We start from the raw sequence: 27,895 nt of genomic DNA on the forward strand, positions 1-27,895 counted from the left end.
TTCTTCAATTTACGCTTTATTATAAAATATAACTATTTTTTCGTTTAAAAATTTCCTAAATATGCACACAAAAATGACGCAAACATTTAATAATAGCATTAAAAAAATTAAAATTAAATTTTTGTATTTGAATATTATCAAATATTTTAAATATTCTTTTTATTTAATTTATTTCATGTTTTACTTTATTTTATATTAAATTATTATAAAATTAAAACTTTTTATAAGTTTTATTTTAGAAAAAATAAATATTCAAACTTTAATTGCCCTTCCTTTAATATTTATATCAATGTATCAAAATAAATGGTTTGATTTTACAAAATAAGTTGAAAATCTTCAATGCTTGAATATTTTAGTATCCGGCTTGCAACTGATGTTTGACGTTTGTTACAAGTCCGAGTGCGCGATCGATCAAATTCATAATGCATCGGACGGGACGGTTGGTCGGTTGTTACTTTTTAGCTGTATATTCGCCCGGTACACAATTTTATTTTCTTGCCTCTGGTGCGCGCGCCAAACATCAAACAGAACAGGGAAGCCTTTGAGTTATTATGTACGTGGAGTGGTGAGCAAAGGGGTCATCGCAACGATAACACTCAGGCGTACAAAACTCTCCTTCGTACACTTTGACGCCCTCTGCAATATTTCGCGCTACGTTGGTCGAATTTATTCGTTGATTGGCATGCGTACACGTGTGTCTTCCAAAAATATTTATTACGAGGCGAAAAGCTTGAAATAAGAATAAAAATATTGAACGTTTGTTTGATCTCTAAATTGAAGTTACCAATTATATTATTATTAATTAAATTATTAAATTGAAAAAATATGATGTATTAAAACATTTTTTGTTTGAGATTAAAATGGGAAAGGAGAGCAAAAGAAATTTGGCTATTTTATTATTTGAACATTTTCAACTCGCTTAAAATGTTATCAAAAATAAGAAATATTTATATAATTCTATAAAAATATAATAATTCACCTACTTAATTTTATTTATTTTATAATTAGATCAATAATTCTTCTTTTCGGCTTTGTCAAAAATTCCAGGAATTTGCAATCAAACGCAATCCCTTTGAACTACTTTCATCTCCTTTCATCCTGTCGACAAATGTTTGCCTTCTTTGTCCTCCATCAATTTTCTTTTCTGAACAGTCATCCAGTGTGAAAGTTAAATTAGTTTTAAGGCCCATTGCAAACTTTCCGGGCGTCGTTCCGGACGCAATAAGTCTCGCTCATCCGCCGGTAATAATAAATCGAGTAGTGACCCGTGAGCGAGGAGAAATTGGCCATCATCAAAGAACCGGGAGGAGAATTCCTAGTGCCTCAAAATTAGAGAATATGGTTCTTTCGCTGAGCTGCCGCCATAAACAGAGTGAATTTAATTATCTCCAAGCGGAGCCTCTTGTGTATAAAATGCGCCGTTTGATAAGCTGCCAGCTTGCTCATCTCGGCGTGTGTTGTGTTATACTTTATTGCTATAGAGCACCGCACAAAGTAGCAAAGTGGCAGATGCGAGCAGATGTTCGTTCGACTCGCGACGGCTAAGAGATTAAAAAATCTCCATCCCGGCCGCGTCCTTTGTCAGTTTTTCCCGCACGTCTCGCAATAATAATAATTTCATTCGTCAACCCGGCTACTTTGAACTCTCAGGTTCTCGCAAAAAGCGACGTTTTGTTTTAAAATTTAATTCGCTCAGAGCAGGTTTATTGACTCTGCTTGTCGGCGCGCACAATGGGAAGGCAAACAGCTGCTTTTTGTTTGGCTAATGCGATATTCAAATTGCGAAACGGGAAAGAAAGAGTTGCCAACATGATAACAAAGCAAAACTTTTCCGTTTCGCAAGAAGGTGTGCAACTGATTTTGAACAAATCGTCCCTTTCTTACTGCCAACCAGCAACGTGAAGTTTGTATTGTAAAAGACTTAAAAGATTATAAAAGAGTGCTTTTCAGTGTTGAAAGACTTCTTATAATTTTTCATTATCATTAAATAACATTGAAAATTGCAAAATTTTTCCACTTAGAAAATAAAATAATGAAAAATTGCAGGAATTTCATCTGACAATGGTTCATTATGGTCTGTACTCTGAAATTTTAAAAATCGTTATTAATTTAGATTGATTGAAAAATTATTTATACTCAATTAGTATGCATCATAAAATATATTCTTGTAATTAATTTTATCTTTGTCTATTCGTTGCATAATGTACTTGTAAAAATTTAAGTTTGTTGAGAATTTCTTATAACAATTTTTCTCTTTCAAAACAGCATTATTATTATTTAATTTTAAGTGCAAGAAATTTCAGCCCTAAAAATCCATACGTTACGCGTTTCAATTTTTATAAAATTATTTTTCACTTAATTTAATTTTAGAATTTGGTACTGATTGTGAGTCAAATCTTTATGAAAAGAAAGCATAATATATTAAATGTCATTAAATATATTTTTGTTTAACATTCAGACAAGCAAACCAGCAATTGAAGTAAATTCTACATCTGCACAGGAATTGTGTTCGGAACTTTGTCTGCGTCGGTCGTATTGAACTGCCCTTGGGGCAGCGGCCTGTGCTCGTTCGTCCATTTTCCTTTCGCTCCACATACTCGAATCAGTTACCGGACGGATCAAAAGCCCTGTGTCTCATTATGTCTGCGCCCTCGAGTGTGAAAACAGACCTCGGTATCAAGAGAAACAGCAACAACTTACTGCACAGCAGAGACAAGAGTGCGGTTTCCTTGCAGTAGTCGCCGGACTCGTAATTGGAATTGACTTTTAATTGTTCTAGACGCAACAGAGAGTTTCGTCGCCTCGTACAAGCTGTGGGTATGCAACCGGGACGACGCCGCTGAGAAACGCGTTGCATCACAATGAAGCTCATTCGTTTGAATTAAGCGACGGAGGTTTAATTACTCTGGAATGGCGCGAAGCTGAGTGGCGCTTGTGAATGGGGAAAAAAATACAGAGAGCTGCATTTGCATGGCGACTAGTTTTCATTAGACACTTCACTTTTAATGAAGTGACTGTGCTCTGTCTTTTCATTTCAAATAAATTAATTCCTTTTCTTACAAGATTTTTTTTTCCAAGAATTACTTTTAATGGAAAATTTAAAATTAAAATTAAATCCAGGAGATAAATAATTAACAAATCAATCAAAACGTTAATTGAAAGAGCTTTTTTTTCTATAAAGTTGCCTTTCACACCACAAGTGCCTAAAAATCAATGAGAAAAACGTCATCGATTTGACTACGTAACGAAATTGTTTTCTTCAGAAAGCAATTTTATTCGCTATCCAGCAACAAATAGCAACTTCCACGACCCGTTGTATTTGAGACGCAGACAAACAACGCCTCCTCTCTCGGTCGCTCTTGAGATTCCGCCCAACTTCTTAACAAACGCAGAGAGCCTCTCACTCGCTTCTCCGAAAAACTATTCACCAAGTTCGCCGACGCGAGAGCGAGGGAGTTGTACAATAAATTCGGGAGATTCGCGTGGGTTCCCCTTGACTTCTTCCGAGCACCACTCATTTTTTTGCTTAGCTCGCGATCAGGCGACACAAGTTCGCGGAAACCAATCAATATATTCAAATAATTCAGAATTTCAACTCTATGCAGCTGTTGCTCAGCGGGCCGAGGGAAGTTTTGCACCGAATGAAAAAAAAGTTGATCAACTCGGTAAAGCGATTTTGAAAGAGAGGGCGCGGGTAGGCCAACGTGCTCAGCATCCATTACCATAAGGGCGTAAAGAATTCAGGCCGCGCGCGCTTTTTGCTCGCCACTTTATTTTATTACATCGCGAGAGGCTCGCAGGTTGTAAAAGTTATTCGTGCTCAAGAGGGCAAGGTCGAGCGACGCGAGGGCAACTGCATGCTTTGGTTAAATACACGAGTTTCACGAAAGGATGCGCATCAATTAACAAGTTGATTAATTCAGAGATGCTGTTCATTCTGCTTCATCATTATTTTTCCCTTGCAATTTTGAGCCAAAATTTTGTCATTATGAAATTGTTGAATCATAAAGGAATATTAAAAAGAAAGAAAATAGTAGTTAATGATAAAATTGGTGTGTTTACATTGATGAGAACTGTTGATGAAGTCAATATGAATTTCATTTGAAAAAAATAACGTTTAAACCTGAGATATATAAATTTTATAAATTTATTTGTCATTGGACATTGACCGTTGTTTAAGTGTTTAAAAATAATTATTAATAATTTTAAATTTTTTTAACAAATAAATTAAAATAATATAAAATAAAACGAAAAAAATTGAAATAAATTAAGAAATAATAAATTTAAAATTTACATAATATATTTAAATAAAACCTGTTTTATTTTAAAAAATGTTAAAAACTTTTGAAAATTTTTTTACACTAAAATAAGCTCAGTTCTTTCATTGCAAAAGATCCGATCCGAAGGAATAGAGTTTATACTTTTCCACCGGGGCCTATTTTGTGAACCTCTATGTGCATGCAAGGTGTTAAATAAACTCAACAATCCCAAAGGCTCTTCAAAGGGTATTTGCAGCAGAGCTTGTTTCACAGTCGTGAAACTAAAGAGTGGAACTAGAGGTCTCAATTTGCAGCGGAAGTCGCAACGGCACGGAATTTGCATGATCCTGCCGACGGGTGGCATACCCAAGTAATATTGCCGGCGAACAAGACCACGTGATATGCAAAACTCATAAACTGCACTCGAGTGGAAGTCTCCAGTAGAGACGACGAGCGACATTATAAATATTGGCGGAGAGAGCACAGCATACGCTCCGTGCTTTCGTTCGACGTTAGAAAGTTGGAGGAGGAAGAGATGTGTTATTATGAGGCTTCTTGTGCATACAAAGCGGCATTATTATTGCAGAAAAAATACAGAGACGGGGCTGATGGGGCGGAATTGCATAAAAGCGAACAGGAAATTACATTTCTCTCCGATGCAAAGAAATAGTATCAAAAGGAAATAATCAGAACTCAATCATAATTCATAATAATCAAAACATTTTGTTATAAACATGATTAACTTCGTCCCTCATTTTTTTAAAAATGGAAGTAAAATTGGTTCAAAGTTACATCCAATGAAAAATGAGCTTTCAGTCAATTAATGATTTTTTTTCCATACATAAATTTTTATTTCAGATTTACAAACTCATGAATATCGCAAAGTTTCTAACCCTTTTAACCTCTGTATGAGCGGAGTGTGAAAGAAAAATATGAGAGGTAATTAGTTGCAATTGAATGTAAGGCATAAAAGCGCTTAATTTTTTCAAACTGCAACATTTATAATGTCACCCTGTAAATTTGCTGACGCGAACAAATATAAAAAAATTATGTAACGGGATTTTCCTCGTTGAGAAAGTTGTATTTATTAATATTTTTTTCAACTTCTAAAAGTAACTTTCTCAACGAGGAAAATTTTAGTCCTTTGAGTGCCGCTTTTTTCATGAATTAATAAATTTATTTTTGATAAGTAAAAAAAAAATGTCATTCTCTTTGACTCATTTGGGCAGATCAAAGGTTTGCTAAATTTTGGGCGCGCGATAGCAAAAAAATCGAGCGTGGTGCCAAGAATGGCCGCCCGGAAGGATGCTCTCATCGGCCCACTCGTCGACCCTTTTACTCTCTCGGCATCAAGAGCGGTGACTGTGCAAAAATGCAAATTAAGCAATCACTTTCGCAAGGTGAAACACGCACGTGACGGTTGACAATTCAATCGATCATCCCTCGACAAGCAAATCCGCGCTCGTCCGCCATCTGCAGTCGCCGGTGCGGACTAGGTGCGGAAAAGCGGTGGAAAAACGACGCGAGATGACACACCTTGGCGGCGGGACGGCAGGAAATTGTCTTTTATCATTCCATTTCCTTTTGATTTTCCTCCAAAATCAACTTGTGGCTGCGTCGAATCGATTCGGGCCGAGTGCCAAATTTGTCTGCCATTGTGAAATTTGATACATGTCCCTCGAAATTCTGACCAGAGCGTGATTGATAGAGGATAATTTCGGGTCCATTAATCATTCAATCAATCCGCCTCCGAGTGGATTAATTAATCGCCGCAGCTAAAACGATTTCCGATCCCGGGGTCGTTCGATCATAAAATCGTTCCTTCATTTCAAGTCGGCGGAGTGGAAAAATGCCACAACGGGTGGCGCCGTCGCAATCACAGCTCAGCACTTGATTAAGGAAGGAAAATGCAATTTCTTGGCATTGTAATTTTATTCGCGATTGTATCTGGCGAGCAGCTGCTCCAGCCTGGGCAGAGAATAAAAAGTACTCGTAGGAAATAAATTTTGCAGCAGAAAAGAGGCAGTCGAGGCGATAAAATCCAAGTGAAAATCGATTTCAAATAACAAAAAAAGCGTTTCCTCGCCCTTTGATTATCGAATAAACACGTTGGGTCGGCTTTCGTGTAATACGCAGTATTTCCAACTAATTGAAAAGCGACCCTTTGCAAATAAAATGTGTGCTTTTAGCGTATTGATTACAGGAGTCAAACAAATTAGTTGGGTTGCGAGTTTTCCGAGCAACTAATCCTTTCGATTTCCTCTCACAGCTTTTGATGACTTTGTTTGACGTGATTAAAAAAAAAAACAGTTCATCAATGGCATTTACTCGGCTGGAAAATTTGTTTCCATAAAAACAGCGCTCAATTTTCGGATGAATTTTTAATAATAATTGAAATTTAGAATCAATAGTTTGTAGGATTTTGAATTCATTAACGGAGCTTAACCTGGAGCTTTTATAATAATTAAAAACTTATTATAGCTAAATTAATGTGAAAGTGAAGAAAAGCTTTATTATGCTGAAAAATTAGATCAATTAAATTTTAACAAATGCTGAAAAGCATCATCACTGGAAAAAATAAATTTTATTTTTAACAGCCCCATGATTTTCCTATATTTCTTGCACGGTTTAAAAAAATTAAAACTAAAAACTTGGAACTCTGTGCCAACATTTCAAAATTAAGTATTAATAAAAGGCTATTAATAATCTTGTTTTGAGTAGATATGAAATTTTCAAGCTAAAAAAAAGTTTCGAAATTGTGCTTCAATGAGTTATAATTATTAATTATAATATAATCTTTAGTTCACTTTAAAAACTCTTTACGTACGATAAAAAAAGAGTTTATTTTAAATATATTTTCCGTTTCCTAGATATTTTTTGCAACGACATAAAAATATAATGCGGATTGAGATTAACGAATTATAGAAAAGACTTCCTTGTGAAAAAATCTTATTTTAATCAAGAATTGATGCTAAATTTTAATTTTGATCAGTTATAGATAATTCAAAGTTGAAACAACTGATTATAATAAAAGGATTTTTTAAATTTATTTAATGAAATAAAAGCAATATTATATATTTCTAAAAATTCTTTTAAAATTAATATTAAATTTAACCGCCTTCAGAAAATATTAATATTTTCTAAAGGCTTCTCAGTATCTTTCTCTCACATGAAAAAAGTTACAAACGTGGGCAACAATCCTGGTAAATAACGTATTAAAACTTACAAACCTCAGTTGTCTGCAATCCTTACTCGCTGGACTAGAATTAATAAAAATAATGTCTTTTTCCACTGACAAGAAACGTAATTTACTTTCATCACTTTTAACATTATTGTTTGAAATTTAATCCACACCACTGGAAACTTCTTTTCCTCACTTCATGATGAAAAAAGAAACTGTCTGTCGTTTCTTTCAACATGCAACGGCGCCGTCAATCAGCGTCGAGTTTGTTTTGCATGACGGGGCAATATTTGCACGCATTAGACTATTAGCAGCGCAGGGTTGACGAGCGCAAGATTGATCGAAATTTAATTTACAGCGGGGGCGAATCACACACGATTTTCCGAGCAGAGATAATTTACGCTCGATCGACGTCGTCTCTCGCTGTTTGTCTTGGCTGCGAAATTTGCTAAAAGCAGCGATTCCGCGCGTACACATCATTTGAACAAGCCGCGATCGAAGCGACAAGAGAATGATTGCTTTTTGCCCGTGTTTGCCGTTCGACTCTCAATGTCATCCGCGTCAGCAGCTAGCACGGAAGCAAGCAAAAGACTTTGTCTTTCCGTCTCGTCGACGGGACGGACGAATTTTGCAAGGGAGAGTTTGCAGAATTCCCAGGCCGTGATGCAGAGTATCAAAGCAAGAGCCCTCGAGGAAACACCGCTAAGCAGATTCGGTCCGCGACGAGACACTGATCTCATCACGGCACTACAAGACGGTCAAAATATAATGCTACTCACAAAGAGCCCTTTTGAATAACACCCGAGTTCGAAAAGTCCGCTTCGAGAATAAAGAATTTTTTTTTTATATTCATTTATTTTTAACGTTTACGATTTGAAATATGTTATGTTTAAAATTTCAATGACTTCATAATCTGAAAAATTTCAATATCTCCAGGATACTGCGTTTTAATCTTAAAAAAAAGAAAAATAAACTTTATTTAATTCTCTAACAGGATTAAATTGAATATTTTAATTAAGCATATTAAATTACATCTATTTTCTGATTCACAAAAACTTTTATTAACAGTTGTAACCTATAATTCTATAATAATATTAACTGAACCATGAATACCAATTTCTAATTTTCAGTCCTTCAATTCTTAAATCGAAAAAATTATCATAATTTTCGCGGTTCAAGAATTGACTAGTTCAATTAAATCAACATTAAATTTAATTTCCTCTTCTGAAATCTGTAAATGAAGCATAAAAACCAATTCTGAATCATCACATATTTCAAGATTTTAATTATTTATAATGCATTTGGCAAGTGTACAATTTATTCAAAATATTTACAATCGATTTTATTAATAAGTTATAGAAAGGTTCATTATATAATTTGTATACAAAAATTTAACGTTTGTAAACATTAAAATATGTGTATGAAAACAAATAACACTTATTGCAAAAAAAAAAATAATAAAAGATTTATAAACTTATATATTTAACAATAAAATATTAAAAACGATGTTTAAAAGAAATAGAATAAAAATATGCAAACTACACATTTTAAATTTCTTCTTTAGGACCAAAGAATTATAATTCTCACCACAACGGGGCATACCATTATATAATTAAAAAGAAATTTTTCTTTTAAGTTATGCATCAGTACTTTCTAACTTGGCCACGTTTTGTTCAATCCTATCTAGGTTTTGCAAAATTCAATTGACAGCGTTCATTATTCACACAATCAGACTTTTACGATCGAAAATATATGCAATTTTTGCAGCTTTTAACAACTGATGGATGAATGAGTTTAATTAGCGGACAAAAGAGCACGCATATTGAACACAATCTCTGGCAGTTTTTAAAACAACCCCAGAGGTCAGCTGGTGGCGCAATCCAATTACCCGAAGCAATCAATCAGCGCCATTCAGCAACTTTTGTCCGGTCGAGCGGTCGGTTAGCAACTCTTTTTCCTACTTTGCCATTCGCGTCCGGCCGCTCCCGGTGGAAATAATGCAGTTAACTTTGGCCCCGTCTATATACTTTCAAATGAGTTTTTCTCCTTCCGCTCGGAATGCGCCAGGCAAGGGATCGAATAATATCTCCGGCTAATCGCGGGCAAACACACAAACAGCGACAAACTTTTTTCCTTTGGTTTATATACATGTGTGTGTTCACCTTGACGAAGAGGAAGCAGGAAAGTGGGCGGCGCGGTATATAAAACACGAGACGGGCCCTTGTCTTAAAAATGCTCCGTCAGGCGAAAACCTGCTAGTTGCCGCAAACTTGGGGCCAAAGAAAAAGTGGAGCCTTGAAGGAGTTTTATGCAGGAAGAACAAAAAATCGGAATCCGCCCGACGACTCTCTCGCGATCGCTCGCACGGAAATAACAACGAAATTTCGCAATAATGCCTCAGCGTGTTTTATTGACTGAAGACGAATGGAGTGCGAGCGCGGAAATTTGCATCTCCCGAATCACTGGGGTGGAAAATCTCTGGAAATTGCATTTTTTTATTTTAGGATGAGGAAAAAGCAAAATTTATATTTCTTGTGATTTCATTGCGATTTTACATATATAAAAACAGCTGATAATTATTTTTAATTCCGCATCATTTTTATGAGTGGCAAAAATAATCAATGCAAAGTCGCTCGTTTTAAAACAGAACCTTTCTTTTTAAATTTTATATTTTCCAACATGAAAATTTCCTATCATTTCGCTTTGTTGTTGTGAAAGTTTAAGTTGTATATCGACAAAAAAACATATTATATTTTTAGGATTATCAACGTATTTTTATAAAAAAAAAAGCTTCATCTTAGTGGTTTCAGCTTGATCTATGGATTGTATTTCAATTAAAAATTATTTTAACTAAATTAACTAAAAATAATGTAAATTGCTTGAAAAGTTTACATTTCAATATAAAATTCTTGCATTGCAAAGCTTCTTCTTGACACTAAAGCATTGAAGGTTGAATTATTGACCAGTTGTACTTGTCAAATTTGTACAAAATAAAAAAAATATCTTTAATGACTGGTGTACAACAATATTTTTGAGAAATAATAAGTCGTAGAAATAAAAATTACAATTTTTAAATATTAAAAAATTCTTATTTACAATTATTTAATTTGTAGTAAAAAATAATAAAAAATAATATACAATTTTTATATTTGATGAGTTTTCTCACTTTTTATCATTTATTTTATATTAATGTATAAATAATGAAAAAAATAAATAAGAAAAATGGAAAATTTTATATTTATTAAATAAGATATGGATCAGAAAATAATTAATTCAAATCATGATTGCCTGTATTGCTAGGACTTGCATCCATTTCAAAACGATTTTGACGGTTTTATTAATTCAATCTAAAATTAAGGTAAAAGAATTAATAGTTTGATAAAACCCTTATTTTACTGCAAATTGAAATTGCGATTATTAAAAGAATCAGTTTCCTTTTCAAACACGTTTTAATTTTAAATTTTAAGACAGTGAAATCCAATCAAACATTTTTCCGTGAAATCAATATTGGACGTCGTTGTTTTAGATCCTTGCAAAAAAAATCCAAACATTCGCCCTTTTTGTACAAACACCATTTCCTACGACGCTCCAAATAGCCAAAGTTGTTTATTATTTGCTTTTGCCCCAGGAGGTCGATTTCGTGAACGTTTGCCCTATTCTTGCCTCCGAAAGCCAAATGTTTAAGCTCGGCGAGGTCTGCTCTCAGCCTTTCGTGCTTCCTCTCAAGGTGACTCGCTTACTCTCGAGTCAGAAATAAGACGGATCGTGACATTTCGGCGGTCGTGAATCGAATATTATAAAAGCTTCCGTCTCAAGGACGGAGAGATCGGCACGAATCTCTCTTTCCAACTTGTTGCGGAAGGTGTAAAAATAATGTAAAAAAAAATTCGCACTGACCTTGACGGTGGGGTTGGGGCGCTTGGCGAGGTGCGGCGGGGTCGAGTGCTGGATGGGGGCTGGTTGGAGGACGGCGGCCGCGGTGCTCGAGGTGGACCCATATGAGGGCGCGTGGTGGTGCAGGATCTTCTGAGCGCTAGCCGAGCATGACGCCTGGAATGCCGACACGCTGAGCTTCATGCCACCCTCGGTACGATCATCTAGCCTAAGGACACGCCAAAAGCACACGCAATTTCAGCACATTTTTCATCTCCAGTCACCCGAATGACAAACCCTTATTGGAAGAAGAAGAAAAAGAATATAACGAAACAAAATAGTAGAGCTTTTCATGACTGGAATACATTATTATGAATTGGAATAGTTAAAAGTTATCTATTTAAATTTGTTTTGTTTTTTTCAAATATTTTGATCATTTTTCTAATTTTTTAAAACAGATTTAAGGAATCTTTTTTTTTAATATTTCTCTGCTATAAAATTTTTGACAAATTCCATTTAAAAAGAAGAGCTGTTTAATTCCACATAATATAGTTTTTGTCGGTGCAATTTTTTCAAATTATACCGAAAATTTATAAGATTACCTCAATCAATATTATAGAAAGCTATGGAAATCAGTTTATTATGTAAATGAGGTGTATTTGAATTTATATACTAATACATAAGCGAATTTCTGGAATTGACAGGAATTCATTACAAAAAGAGTCAAAATTTTGAAGAGAATTTGTATAAGCCAATAACCCAATTTACTAAAAATTAACAGATTATTTAATTTTAAAAACAGTTCTCTACTTCTCTTGCCCTACAACACAAGTCCAAACCCAGTCCAATTTTTAATTCAATATAAAAAAAATCATTGTGTTTAAACCTTAATTAAACAATTCAACTTTTTTAATGTTTTTTGCGCATTTGATTAAGCAGTCCGAAAAACACATTCCGCACTCGTATCGTATCTGCTAAATCGGCGATTGAAAAATTCGGCGTTCTCTGCACTTTTGCCATGTTGGCCCGCTCAATTTTGATGCAGAGAAACGCAGTCCTAGGCAGCCTCGGCGGGCAGAAGCGCGAGAGGGGTCACATGTGCTTACCTTGGGGGCGATAAGTCCCTGGTCCATTTGTGGTCTTCAGCAGGTCGGCGAAATCCTCCGTCGGCTCAAATTAGGCGAGATTCGGGCCGCCGAGGCACCGAGTCCACCGAGAGGCGACCTTTGTCATCCAAACACTGCACACTTTCCCCTCCTTCTATTATTTTTCCGCCTGCCTCACGCGACGCGTACGTCTCTGATCCTCGTCCTGACTTGTTGGATCTCGTCTTGGAGCACCAAACAGCAGCAGCCGCAGCAGGGAGGAGGGGAAAGTAGTTAGCATTTGTGCAATGGAAAGTCGCCTCTCCGTGCCTCGAAGGCCCGTATCTCGCCGAATTTGAGCCGACGGAGGATTTCGCCGACCTGCCGAGGACCACAAACGGACCAGGGATGATCGCCGTGACCTCAAGGTAGGGAAAAACCATGTTTATAATTTTATTAAGCGCGCGCCAGGTTCATTTATTCGCATCGGCCCGCTGATACACGTGGCCCCTCTCGCGCTTCTGCCTGCCGAGGCTGCCCAGGAATGCGTTTCTTTGCTTCAAAATTGAGCGGGCCAACATGGCAAAAGTGCAGAGAAATTCCAACTTTTAAATTGCCGAATGAACAGATACGAGCGCCGAATGTGCGTTGATCAAATGGTTGAAAACCATAAAAACAATTTTGATTTCAGGGGCCCAGTCAATTTATAATTTAAAACGCGAAATTTAATTATTTTCTTCCAATTAGGGCATCAATAAAAACACCCTAGCCTCAGTTTATCATGATAGGCTGTTCGATAAAATATCAAGAAACAAAATTCCAGCTTTTTTATAATATAGTTTATTGAAAGTACCTCATCAGAGTACAATTCTGCAATATTTAAATTAATACAAGCGAAATTTGATAACAACTAAAATTTAAATTAATTTAAAAATTAAAATTATTTTTAATTAATATTTTTAACAATTTATAAATCTAAATATTTTTAGCTTTTTTATAATGAAATTATCTTCAGCATGAAAATTAACATAATGATATTAAAATATTAACCATTTTTAAAACGCCCTTGTCTACTTTGATGAACTAAAATATTGATTTTAAACCTACTATAAACTCAACTTTGTTAGTTTGTGACTTATCAAAGGAAAACTCTGAATATCTAAAAGGAACAGTTTTCCCCCAATTAGAGTCAAAACCGACTTTCCGGCGTACTGCGCAAAATGAACTCCATCGAAAAGAAGTTTTCACAGCCGCTCAAAGAGAGCTTAATGAAATTCAATTCGACTGTCAGCTCTTCTCTGAGAGGAAACTTCCTCAACAAACACACGCACCGGCGTATACGGTGCTTTCTGAAACGAAACCTCCACAAACACGTTGACTTATTCATAATTCATCAAAAGAGCACTTGAATCTGAATCGGAAGAACGATTTTTGTCAAAGACAATATTATATTCCGTTCGCCACGATAAATTGGCCAAGAAGTGGCGAAGAGAAGTACAAAGTTGGCCGATAAATTTGCGCCGGCACTTTGTCATCGTAATTAATAAAACAGTGCGGCGCTGAATGGAGACCGTGGGGGCCAAAGGAAACCTCAGTGGTGCGGCTGCCGACCGGCCCGCCCAAGTAAAGAGCCCACGCGCCACCACTGAAAATTTCATCGCTCGAGAGCCCGCACTGAATTTCATGCAGAATACCAACTACTTAATCAAATTTTGCAAGCTCTGCTCAAAGGCTCAAGTTACGATAATTTTGTGTTTCCTTGATGTTTTGGCGAAATACCTAACGTTGCATATTTTCAACAATTTAAAAAGGATGGACGCGATCTCAAACATTGCGATCACGATCTTGAAATTGAAAAATCGAGCGATTGCGATCAAAACCATTGCGATCATTTGCAATCAAATATATTTTTGAAAACACATTTCCGAACGTTTTTTTTTTATCAATTCTGGTTTCAGAACGAGGAAGTCTTAACAAAAATGAACTCCGTAAATGAAAAGCCTTGTTTAAGAAATTTTTCTGTCAAATTATCTGAATTTGACAAATTTTCTTCCAGATTTAGCATTAAATTCTCCCAGATTTAAGCATTAAAATTGCTTTCAACGATCGTCTGCGATCGACCACCTTTTGCGATTGCGATCGCGATCTCGATCATCTTTTCAAAAAATGGTGCGATCGCGATCAGATCGCAATCGCGGATCGCAGATCGCTTTTGCGATTTTGTCCATCCTTGAATTGAACTCGTAATTAAAAGGGGCAAAAACTGAAAGATCACACAAATTCAGTTTATTAATAATAATGGGGATCTTAATATCGTTTGAAGAAATTGACAATCAAGTAGTTGATCATGGAAGTGAGGGTTTTTCCTCGTTTAAAATAATTGTTTTTATTCAAAATCAAAACTGTTCCACCAGTTTTGGTCTCTGTCTGCGACCCTATTTCATGAGCAAAATGATACAAAAATCAGCAAATATAATTTTTTTTACATTTTTTACAACAATAAGGAAAAAGCCCGAGTTCTTCAATTATATCTTTTAATCGTTCTGTCTCTGCAAGTAAATTAATACAATTATTCTTCACTCAAAGAGAACCTTCGTTTGTTGTAAACAATTATTTTTTACTGTAAACGAAACCTTCAATTGTTCTCTGAAGTCTGTCCGCCTGATGCCTTTTATTGGTGTTGCAGAAGGCGCCATACCCTATTTTGTAAGGTCAAACTTTCATAATAAAAAAATATTTTGTATCTCCTTGTGGAAGTTTAGGGTGGTTATTGGGATCACATTTCATCGAAGGGAAGAAAAACGCACTCCACGCCTAAACTAATTAAAGATATTCAATAATAATTATTATTAAAAATATTTAAAAAAAAAAAAAAAAAAAAAAAAAAAATTAAAAGACCCTAGGTATTTAAAGTGCCAGAAGGTTGCATTTGAGGTTAGTTATCCATTATTATTATTTATTTTTTCCGTCCAACAGGGCTCACCCGGTTAAAATTTTTCATGCAAAAAAATCTAATTTCAGAAACATTTATTATTTTAATTTCAAGTTTATTTTCTATGCAGTTTAAAACTCTTTTGACCATTAACAAGAGATGAGAGCTTAAAACTTAATTTTACTGCTCTTTATCCAGAGCTCGCGTTCCACTTTAATATGGGCACGAATTCCTGCATGGAGCTTCTAATTAATCCACAACGGCCTTTGTAATTTGCCTTTTGCAGCCGTTTAACCGGCTGTTTACATTCAGGGCGGTTTTCCGCGGCAAATGCAGCACTTTGATGGGTTTAGTTAAGTGCGCTGTTCTTTCTCAGTTCTCTCGCTCCGTGTCAACTTTTATCGCTCGCAGGCCGACCACCGCCGCAGGCAGTTGACAGTTTTGTAATTACGGTTCTGCGGTTTGGCTCAAGAGTGGGCGGGAGATTGAGCGGTGGAAAATGACTTTCTTCTTGATCGGCTTGGTGTTTTTCACACCTACACTCCTTGATAATTGGCCAATAAATTTGCAGAGCTTGTTTGGCAGTTATGCTTCGATTGATGATTTTTTTTTAATTAAAAGAAAACTGTTGAATTTTGTTAGTTTTTAAAGGGTGTAGCAAATTTTCCAAAATTATGTAAAATTAATTTATTTTCTGCATCACTCCAAGAAAAAAAAATCAAATCAATGCTCTCAGAGCATCAAATATTTAATTTTTAAAATATGGCTCCTTAATTTTTTTTCTAAAATTTTATATTGAATTCATGTTCCCCGATGAAATGTCTTCCTTTCCTCTAGTTTTTTTTTTAAATTTAAATAAAAAAGATCAAGATTTTAATTCCCTACGTCTCTCCAAAAAAATTGTATATAGATGAAAATGAGGTATATGCACTTTGAGCAAAAATATTTAATTTAAAAACAAAAAATGATTCCTCATTTTGAAGTTCCCCGATGAAAATTTTATCATGACTTACTTCTTCAATTTAAAATTAAAATGAACAAATTCCAGTTCATTAACAACAACCTTAAAATGACAGAGTGAATGTGAGTGAGCTGTCCACAAATCGGTGCCCGGTGTGTTAGTGTGTCATGTTCACTGCTCCTCGGTGTGCGGTGCTCTTGCTGATTACCCTTGGTGAGCGTCAGTGCATAATTCATGCGCTGCGGAGCGTTGGCAGAGAGTGAATAGCGCGGGAGCGGTGGAATAAATTGCGGAGAAAAATGAGCCGAAGGGTCTCGGTCGTGACGTCACCTTAAAGCCGACCAAAGACCTCTGGAGCCGCGAGATAAAGTGCGGAAATAATAATATCGGAGAAAAAAATAATGCTCACACGTGACTTAGCATGCTGTGATTTGGGGAGGAAATTCAGAAAGAGGTCACACAAGGCAACTTGACGGTTTTCGCCGCGCTTGACAGACAAGGGAGAAATAAATCGATCCGCCTCGTCACTCGAGGCGCAGTCGATCATCCCCCGTGAGCTTTAAGTGGTCGACCAGGTGGAAATCTCTGCCACACTGACAAGGTAGAGCCAAAAGTCATTTTGCACGTTAACTTCCGCACCGTTTCCGTCCAAAATGAAAAACGATAAATGTTTAATGATAAGTAAGAGGAAAAATAATGTATTGATTGAAATATTAAAAGAAAATATTAAATAATTTTATACTTTATTTTTATATAATTTGAGTAAAACCATAAATTTACCTCGATCAGAAGAAATTTAAAAATAAGCCTTTATCAAAAAATTTTTGGCGTCCAAATTATGAAACTTAATCATATCCATTTTTCAGTAAAAAATAATGAACTTTAGACACTGGAATCACTTAATAATCTCTACATACCCTAAACATAATAAATATTGTTCCCGAAATTATTTTTAATTCTAATATGAATATTTTGGAATAATTCAAATGAACAGATCGTCCTTTGTAAAGTCAAAATGTTATTGGCTTTAGTCACTAAGGTAAATATTACAAATTATAATAATAATCATCCTTGCAAAGGAAAGTTTTTAATATCAATAAAAATCATAAAAAGCAGTCGACACAAACTTTAATATAGCAAAAATCAACTTCTAAAGAAAATCGTCCCTTTTGTCGTGAGCTGATAGACGAAAGCCTAATTTGCTTCTCCAATTCGTCTCCTCACTTGTTCTTTGAGCGTTTTCAAAGCTCAATTTGACAAACAGCCTTTCGCTTGTCCTCCTTTTAAGTGGTCTCTCGGCGCTGTCGAAAGCAGCGCCATATTATTCCGAACACCGATCGTCTTTTTTCTTTGTGCTTCCTGCACCCCTTTGTTCCGGCCAAACTCAAAAGCAAAGCGCGGACTCCGGAAAAACAAAATAATTGGAACGAATCGCAGGGGAGCACCGCTTTTTCGGGTCCGCGATTTTTAATTAAAAGGGGGATTATGGCGTTAGGTGGTCTGAATTGCATCGCAGCAGGTGAAATGAGCACAGCTTTGACACCGGCTTAAAAAGACGAGAGAGTGAGTGAATCGCGCGCGCGGACTTGAGAATTTTCCGACCAGCGCGATTTAATTAAAATGCTTTTCTGTGGGCTTCTGCACGGGGGCGGAAACTGTCTTGCTTAAACAAAGTGGCCGGAAAACCGCCAAGTGAGGAATCTCGGTAGGTCTTAATTGCAGCCATACCATGTAATCAAGCCACGCTTGTATACTTTACTATAAAATAAAGGGAAGTAAAGTTTCTTTAATCCTTAAAATATAGACGCAAAGTTAAGAAAAAGTTGCAGAAATAGAAAATCTAAATAAAAAACTTGGCGTTTGACGCTTAAAAATACTTTCAATTAATATTAAAAAAATATTTAAAGAATGAAAGTTAAATTTATTCAAAATATTTACAAAACGTCTTTTAAAAGCATTAAAATAGTTTATAATAATTAATTATGGAACTGAAGAGATCGGGCTTTTCCTCGTTGCAGAAAAATTGCTTTTTATTCAAAAACAAATGGCTCAGATTTTTTTGAATAAAAAACAATTTTTCTGCAACGAGGAAAAGTCTGATCTCTTCATTTCCATGATCATCTCCTCGAGTGTCAACTTCTTCAAACAAATAATTAATTATCATAAAACTTTATTTAATATAAATTAATTATATTTTCTCAAAACTAATTTTGCTCGCCTTTTCACGATTTCCGTTTTTACGGAAAGGGAATGACGCTCATTTTCTGGTCGCGAGGTTTCGCCCGCCGTGCACATTATCATCTAATTCGGAATGCTTCTCGTATTACGGCCCCTCGGGTGGTTCACTGGCAGGCCCGGGTTGCTGTTGGTGGCAGCTGCGGATTTCCAAATCACACGCGGGTTAGTCAATGAGGCCGACGCGCGACGCCGTCGAGCGTGAAAATATCCGCACAGCCAGCCAGAGAGAGACGCACAATTTTTGCACGACGATACACTCGCGCGAGGCTTTTTATTCACTTGGCTTGTTCGGCGGAAAGAGCAACCCTCGCTTTAATTCTTGCCCGAAAAGGGTTGGGCGCGAGCGACCCTCTTACAATTTAATGGCCGCGCAAACTTTCTCGACTGGTCGTGCAAGACCTACTTTCGTAATCACTAAGTAAGTTGAATTAAATGACGATTGATTCATGCGTGAAATCGAGGGTGCAATATGCCATTTTACTCGCGGGGGAGGAGCGCTATACATAAACTTGCAAGGAAACTTGCCAACACTTCCCCATTCATCATTTCTGCACTAGAAGTTGTGAAAATAAATTCTCAAGGGGCTTCTTTTAGCGTTCAGTTCCTTTACAATATCTCTTTAGTGATGCTCAAAGTCTTTCTTGCGCGGACAAAAAAAATATCAGCAGTCGAGAGCAAATTGAGGACAAGGCTCTGTTAAAAGGCTCAGTTTAACTTGCATCTCAGGGAAATGAATTTAATTCTGATAAAAATTCATGAAAATAAATTGTCTTTGAGAAAACTTTCAAATTTGTAAAACTTCAGCAGCTGGAGTGTTTTATTTAGAAAATTATTCAACAGTTATAAATGTTTTCATCAAATTTTAATATTTCCTTTTTTCAAATTATTTTAATAAATAAATAAATAGACTATTTAAAATAGTTAATCCTTTTAATTGTACTATTAAAAGATCACTCGAACATCTTCAAATCACTGACGTTCAAAAGGTTTATTAAAAATAAATCACATTTCTTTAGGTATTCATTTATATATTAAAATCTTTGTAAAAGAAATTAATTTTAATCAGCCTGAGCCCATAATAACAAATTATAATAAGACAAAAAATTAAAATTTCTACCTTTTTTTACAAATATTGGTCCGAACCAAAATAATCATCTTATTTAGTGTGTCACATTTTAAAATTCATGATTAATCTAAAAGCTCCTATTTATTTGCTCATAGGAAAAAGGATTATGTACTTTCTCATAGTGTGGTCCGCAATTTCCAAAGAGAGTCCATTCCCATTTCCCATTTGCTCGAACGAAAAAAGGTATCATTAGTCCGTTAAAAGAAGTTCTCTTTCGCCAGCTTCCCAGTCGAAAGGACACACACGACATTCGGAATCAGCGCGGCTGTCGCTTTCAGGCTGTGGATGCGCCGAGATTTATCTCTTCCAATCTCGCCCCGCAGTGGCTGCTGGAAATTTAGCGAAACAGCGGCGAGAAGGCGAAACCCAATTACCCCTGCCGAAAAATGAGTGTGTCTCACGACTGCCGACACCTTCGATAAAACACGCCTTCCCACAGATTTCATCTTCGTTTCCACGCGCCGAGTCGAAAATGGAGTTATTTCGGGAGAGATATGAAGTGGCTTTGAATCAATTTGGCCGCGAATTGCGAGTCGAGTCACGTCGACGCTCGTACGCGTGGGAAAAATGAGGCGCCGCCACCGCCAGCTCTTTCATTATTGGCGACGATCCGTCTTGACTTTTCGCCCCGAGATGCGAATGAAATTTTCAGTATGTGCGCGAGAGCTTAAAGCAGATGGCCAGGGGGATATTACAAAAGTATTGAGCAAGTTTTTTTGATTGGATTTTTAATTAATTAGAAAAGTTAGACTTTAAAAAAACTATTTGTTTCTTGGAGATTTAAGCAATAATAAAATTTATTTAAAATCAGTAAATTTTTTTAGTAATTTGATCAAATATTTTAAATGAAAACCCTACTTAAAAAAAATTTGACAAATTCAAGCCTTTTTTCACAAATAATTTCTGTAAAATTTATTAAGATGAGATAATTTAAGTTGAAAATATAGAATCTTTCAGTCGTTACCATCCACTTTAATTTCATGCAAGACATGTCCTAGATTGTCTTCTCTCAGTTCCGGATTTTAATGACAGATCGATCTGCCGCCATCCATTAATCATCACGTTCTCTCTTGAATGAAAAAGTTCACGAGCAAAATTAAAAGAGCAGCCTTCCCGTGTAATTTCACGTAGTGATCTGAGCTTACATAACGAGTTGGAAACTGCAGCACTTGGAATTAAAATTTGCACTCGGTGCTGGTGCAAGTTTAATTGGAACAGATTGTGAATGAGACTCGACCTGCGGTTGGCGCTGATTAGCATAGGCGCGCAGTTTTATTTATATACATATGTGCTGCTGTGCTCTCATCACAACAACTAACTCGGCGTGTATGTGTGTCGGTGACGAGGGTTCTCTCTCGGCTTTGCCCTCCCGGGTAGTGGATGTGTAGGTGTGGGTGGCTGCTTGGTGGGTGAAGAGCAAAGAGGGTTAGTGAACTTGTTTCTCGCTCGCAATAACACACAGGATATGCAGCAGGACGCGTAATATACACGAGCGGAGAGCAGAAATGTCGGTGCAGAGGAATTTTCACTAGAATTTTCCTGCTCTGTGTTGGAGATTTTGTGTGCAAAGACCAAAGACCAACATCAGTTCATGCAGAAAGAAGAAGAGGTTGGAGTATTTCATGCACTGCTTAGTATTTTATATGAGATTCTTTCAATTTTTCCAAGTATAAATTTGGAATAATTAATTTTTTTAATTACTCATATGTACCAAATAATTTTTTTTAAATTTTTATTGAGAACAGAAAGGCTTACTATAAAAATCAAGGAGAGATTTAAAATAAAATAAAATTTGATAATTGCTAGTGCCACGAAGTGTAATTTTGACTCTAAGGCTCAAATTCCGTGTTTACAACATGACAAATTCCTCACACTAAAGCTATCTTTTTTTAATTCTTTCAAAACCTTTCTATTTTCTTCTTCTGCTGAAGATTATTAAATTACAAAACGAAACCCTAAACATGAGAAATAATATATTAATTTTTAAACGTTTGCTTGAATTGCATGTTGCATAAAATATATTAATTCACGATATATATTGTTAGGAAATCAATTTGGTATCGCCCACATCGCTATTATATGTACGCGCGTGACATTTTAGCAAGTGTGCGAGATTGGTTGACGGAAAGGCTTCCTCTGTCCTCTGCCTCATCGTCGCTTTGCCTGTGTTTGTTTGTGTACTTTGGCCGTATTTAATTAAGCCTGGCTCTCGCTCTGAAGCACCAAGGCAGCGCCTCGCTTCTCCCTCAGGGAAAATCTCCTTATTCCTTTTCACTTTGCATCCCTGGGCGCTTCTCGCTGCCATCATTATTCAAAGAAGAAAATTTCTTCTCGGGGAGCTTTTCTTTCTTGGATTCTTTGGAGGGAAAAACGGCGATTGCTGCAGCTCGTAATCCGCGCTTCTTTGCAACTCCCGAGGTAACTAATGTGAAAAATGAGGCAACTTTTCCCAAAGCGTAATCTGCCGTGAGTGAGGTAGAAAATTGATGTTCTTGCCATGCACCCAAGTCCCTTTATCCTTAAGATAATTTTAATCTAAATAATTCTTTAAAAAATGTCTTATAATCACCATAAGTTTAAAATTTTAGCCTATTATTATCAATTTTTTACTATTGAAGGAACAAAAAAGGTTCTCAAACTTTTCAGTGACATCACTAAAAGCCAAAAGATTTTTCAGGCTGTTTTGAAAAAAAAAACTTATTAATTAATCCAGCTCCCTTGTGGATTTGCAGTGAATTTAATGAACTAATTTAGAGGGGATATTTTTAGGTTTTGAAGTGCAGAATTATGTTCAGGGGATCAAATTTTATTGTTTCAAGAACCTTATAAAATATCATTTTTCTTGAAAAAAAGGGAGCTTTTAATCTATTTTTTCCCAACGGAGAGACAAATTTTGATTAAATTCTGATTTTTTGCAATGTCTTCAAGATTAAAAATGCACCTGAAATCGAGCGACCTTCTTGTGTGGCAATTTGGTGCGCGTCGGAGCTTCGCCTTGTAAAATACGCCGCTTAATAAACGTGTCCCGGAGCGCACGGAGGAATTTCGCTGCTAATTGCATGCCGTCTGCCGGGGAAGGATTGTGCCGCTCTCTCGGTCGGTCTATAGGGCGGGGTGACACACGTGCTCGAGATGTAACAAGCCCTTCTCACGGACTTATACATTACTAACAAGCACGAGAGCCTCTTTCTCTCTGCGGTGCCTAACAAAGGCTCGGCTCGGCGTCTGTCAAACTCTTTCGTGTTCTCCTCGGCAAAAAAAATCCACACTGCGGTAATTAGCGATGCCCCAATTGATACCGTGGCGAATTTCTGCATGACAAAATCAGAATCACCGGCACGGACTTTTTCGAAAGTTGCGCGCCGCCGATTCTTGCTGACAACAGCAGTTGAGTGAAAGGCAAGAAAAGGTCCTGCGGTTTTGCATACAAAAGGAGCGGACACCGTGAATCAAGGATGGAGAGAGCGAGTAAAGCGCACATTAAGGACACGGTTCAGCAGAGCTCAGTGTAGTCCTGCAGCGGGAAACTAAAGCGGCTTGTTTTTTTTAGAAGATATATTTTGCTCACTGAATCGAATTCGCAAGGACTAGGCTGACTCTAAAAAAATACGGAATGCATCAAAGCCATCTCAGATGCCGTTTAAAATTAAATCTACAAAAAATGATGTTCGTTTCTATTATTTAAATATAACTAATAAAGTGAAATTAGAACGAAAATGTTATTTTATAATTTAATATTTTTTAGGTAGCATAAGAAAATTTTTGTTATTATTTTTAAACTAAAAAACGAGCAGTTGTGCAATGAAAGAAAACAACACAGAATATAACAGGTTTTACCAGAATACTTCCTGTAGAGCAGCGAAGCTGAGCAGGTTGCATATACTCTGATTGCTTGCCAAGAGCGTCATATGGCATACAAACGGAAAATACACACATTTATTTTCCGGTGGAGAAGCGCCTCCTTCAAACTTGTTGTTGCTATATAAAGAGTTAATAAACGGCGCGACGGTGCGAAGCGTCGTGCGGCAAAGTCATCAACAAGTTTATAAGAGCACGGCCGAAAATAGAAGTTTGCTGGTAATTGGCAGAAAGCAATTTTAATTGCAGTCTTCCTCATCGTCGTCCTCACGCCGCAGCGCATTAATTTGCGAGCTTTGTTCAGCTTATTATGTGTGTAGTGAATTTGATGCGGCACGCGCTGTCATTAGGCTCGTTTTTGTGCACGGGAAGCTGCTTCTCTCCGACAGGCAAACAAAGCCCATCCGATTATGTGTGTGTTGCAAAGTTGCGACAACTTTCCAAGTAGCTTGATCGGATTTATAGTTGGTCAATAAATAGCTTTTATTGAGATTAAAAAGCTTTTATTTAGATTAAAAAGTTAGGAATGGTTGGTAGCGCCGACCAAAACAACAGCAAGGTATGTGGCCCGGGCCACTTTTTGACAGATTTTAGGTGGAAAAACCAGACCCAGTGACTTCTTAATGGGCATACTTCACAACGAAGAGTCACCGGCCTCAAAATTCACGTAAGCAACAAGTTTCCGTGCCCTGGGACCGGCTCAGGGTGCACGCCAAATTCAACAATGATGCGGGGCTATAGGGACCAGGTAACTCCGAGGACCATGGAGGGGCCTTCCCATAGCCATTTTACCAGACAACCGGACCCGTACGGTTTCCATGCAAACTGCAACTACCAAATCGAGTACCTCAAACAGCGTGTTTTTGAAATGGAAATGGAAATTTTTGCCCAAAATGAAAAAAGTTTTCAATCTAAAGGTTTTCCAATGTTGCCAACAAAATCAAGACCACCTGAACCTGAAATCCCATCCCTCGTGTCTCTCGGAGGTGACACGCCCCCGAAACAGCACCACCATCGGTCATGCTCTGAAACTCCAGTGGCGCGAGTATCAGGCACACAAATGCAGCTCCCTTCTGAAACCCCCAATCAGACTCGAGATGAAAATCAAAATGAAAAAGGCGCTACGAAATCGCAACACGCGGCCGTTGACGCAGACAATGACTGGAAAATCGTAACGCCAAAACGGCGCTCCAACAATTTGCCCCACCATGACCAATCAAAGAAACCTAACCAAAGGAACACCCAAACTCATGTCGGAGCCCATCAACAACAGCGCCAACAAAACTCAAAAAGGTCGAACCCGGCTCCGAAATCCACGCCTAAATACATGAAATATCAAATGGAAGTAAAGAAAATCGGAAACAAAGGCCTCCAGCGCCACCCAGAGAGCCGCTGCACTATTCTCGAGGAAACAGGTGACCTACTGAGAGCCAAAGGCGTGAAAGGGCAAGCTACTGGTGCAGATTTCAACCTGGGCGCCGGCCTCGCTCTCCACACCAAGAATGTAGGGCGTTTCGACCCTGCCCAGCTGCTCCTTCGACATCCGAATGCTGCCCCTGGCTACATTGCACCCGAGAAGATGCCAGACGGTTCCCTCATGCTCTTCTGTGTGTCTAAGCCACGATCCAATCAGAAACTCTATCACGACCCGGACGGACACATCCAAGGTGCCCGGGAAATGGTACGAGGACTGGCCAAATACACAGAGGAACACAAGGTCACTGAACTCTCCCTGCCAAGAATCTGCTCCGGGCTGGACGGCATCAACGCTAGCTTCATCCACCAACTTCTACTAGATGAATTCCGCAACCAGCCAATCACAATTCACCTACTCTCCTTTAAACCACACGGCCGCACCACGAGGACCACCACAACTCCCACAACCAATACCCCTATTCAGGCCACCAACAATAAGGACGAAGATACGCCTGAGGACATTCAACCGGTTTTTCCCGGCGGCTCAGATCTCAATCTGGCGAGGTAAAGAGCACCGAAATTAACCTTATGCTTTGGAATATAGAAGGATTAGAGTCAAAATTAAAATTAATTCCTGAAACTGAATTTTTCAAAACTTATGATCTATTACTTTTTGTAGAAACATTTGCTGAAAGAGAGTTTAACATTGAAGGATTTAGATCAATAAATTTGCTGGCAAATAAAATAAACAGCAACGGGAGGGCAAGGAAAGGAATTTCAATCTATTTCAAAAATGAATTTAAATATGGAAAAAGAACAGAAACTATTGAAGTTAAGGATTTTGCATTGATCCAAATTTTTGAAAAATTAGTGATTGTTTTGTGTTACTTCCATCCAAGTTATGACCTGGATGAATTCTCAGATAACTTAGAAATGACTCTACTGAAAATTAGAAATTGTAATAATAAACCAGTTCTGCTTCTCGGGGATTTCAACTGTCGTGTTGAAAAATTAACCACAAATTATGATTGCAAAACTAAGTACTTAACCGAAAAAATGGAGAAAAATGGATTCTCATTGTTCAATGATCTAAATTTGCCAACACACGGTCACCCGGGTTGGAGAGGCAGTGTAATTGATCTGATCTTTGCTAACCACTTTGTCTCTAAAAAAGAATTTCAAGTGAAAGGAGAAATAGAAAAGAAACACCACCCGGTGACATGTGCCGCCTCAATTTCCAACTCTACTTCACAGCAACCAAAAATCTCTGAAAATAAAGCAAAACCAGTATATAAAATTGATTTAGAGAGACTTGAATTCCTAGTTAATAATGACTATGTCAATTTAAATACTTTGATCGATAATGACAATGTTGAAGCCTTTTATCTACACATTCTGGACATAGTTCAAAAATCAAAACAGGTCCCTCGCAAAAATAATAGAATAAGTAAACCATGGTTTGATTGCGAATGCTTTCTGAAAAGAAGGGACCTTGTTCATATCTATCACTCACTCCTAATGTCAAATTTCAGAAATGAATTCCTACTGAAAAGACTGCTGGATGTTAAGAAAGATTACAAAATTCTGCTAAAAAGTAAAAAACTCACATTTAATAAGAAACAAGAAGAAAAAATAATATTTGAGGCAGAACAAGAAGCTTACCGCTTCCTAAAACAGCCAGTCGAAATAATTGATAAAATACAAAACCCCATTGACCTCGAAGACTGGATTAAACACATGACAAAAATACTCAACTGTGAAAACTTTCAAGGAGATGATAGTTTAAACCTAAAATCGCTCTTAAACCATTATGATGAAGAAATTTCCTGCGAACCAATTTTCGACGCGGAAATTCTCTGGGCAGTGAAAAATCTGAAAAACAAAAAGGCTCCTGGCCCAGACCTCATTACAAATGAAAATATTAAATCCCTTGTTCAATTCATGCTTCCACTTTTCAACAAATTTTTCAATAAATGTCTGACCTTGGGAAAAATTCCGAAGCAATGGAAATATTCCACAATGAAACTTTTGTACAAAAATAAAGGAAGTGTTAATGACTGTAACTCATATAGAGGAATTTGCCTCAGCAACACATTATGTAAACTACTTGACAAAATTCTGAGCAGGAGAATAATGGAAAAATTTAAAAACATAATACCCGAGGAGCAATACGGTTTCATGCCTGGCAAGTCAACTCTCGAGGCGGCACAGAAATTGCAATCAAAAATTATCGAAACCGTTAATGAAAAAGGCACAAAGATGTATGTTATTTTTATTGATCTCACAAAAGCATTTGACTTGTCAAATAGAAAAATACTGCTGCAAAAAATTATAAATCAAAAGAAATTGTCCAAAACGGAATTGAGTTTACTGGCCGAATTTTTAGACTTAGATTTTATTAGTATTAATGATGGAATATCTCAATCTGAGCCTTTTGTTGAGTCAAATGGATTCAAGCAAGGAATGAATTCGAGTCCCCTCCTCTTTAACATATATATCTATGATATTGTGAAAATATTTCAAACAATCGAAGGAGTAGACTTTTATTTCTATGCAGATGACATGGTGTTTATTAGTAACGATGTTAAGAAAATTGAAGCAGTCATGAACAAATTTGTAGAATATGCTAAAGAAAACTATTTGAAACCTAACTATTCAAAAACAAAAATGATGAAATTCACAACAGGAGGAAAGGGGAAATATGCAAAGGACGATAAAACAGTGATTGACGGCCATGAAATAGAATATGTAAAAAACTTCCCATACTTAGGAATTTACTTCCAAAGATCAGGTAGAGATTTCACTGAACATATTGCACGGAGAAAGGAAAATGCGCTAACTGCGATGAATATGTATGGAGATTTGAGAAAATTGTCTATTGATTGTGCGAAAAAATTGTTTAATTTGAAATTTGCCCCGATGGCCTCTTACGGTATTGAAATTATTTGGCAACATCTCAGTGAAAA

At 36.8% G+C, this 27,895-nt stretch overlaps 1 protein-coding gene across 7 annotated transcripts in view; it reads right to left on the reverse strand.

Annotated features, from left to right (window-relative positions):
- The window catches only part of LOC132198922 (uncharacterized), a 98,534-nt gene that overhangs the window by 63,564 nt on the left and 7,075 nt on the right, over positions 1-27,895 (reverse strand). For 6 of the 7 annotated variants that reach the window (XM_059623233.1, XM_059623227.1, XM_059623232.1 and 3 more), the window contains exon 2: positions 11,338-11,542. In XM_059623233.1, coding sequence (XP_059479216.1) covers positions 11,338-11,517 — 180 coding nt within the window. In that variant the 5' untranslated portion in view covers positions 11,518-11,542. Of the gene's footprint in view, positions 1-11,337; positions 11,543-12,419; positions 12,553-27,895 lie in introns of those variants that run through there. The other variant, XM_059623226.1, reaches the window with a different exon arrangement.

This window comes from Neocloeon triangulifer, unplaced genomic scaffold (genome assembly GCF_031216515.1).
Source record: "Neocloeon triangulifer isolate White Clay Creek 2 clone unplaced genomic scaffold, ASM3121651v1 ptg000013l, whole genome shotgun sequence".
In the NCBI taxonomy this organism is placed as follows: Eukaryota; Metazoa; Arthropoda; class Insecta; order Ephemeroptera; family Baetidae; genus Neocloeon; species Neocloeon triangulifer.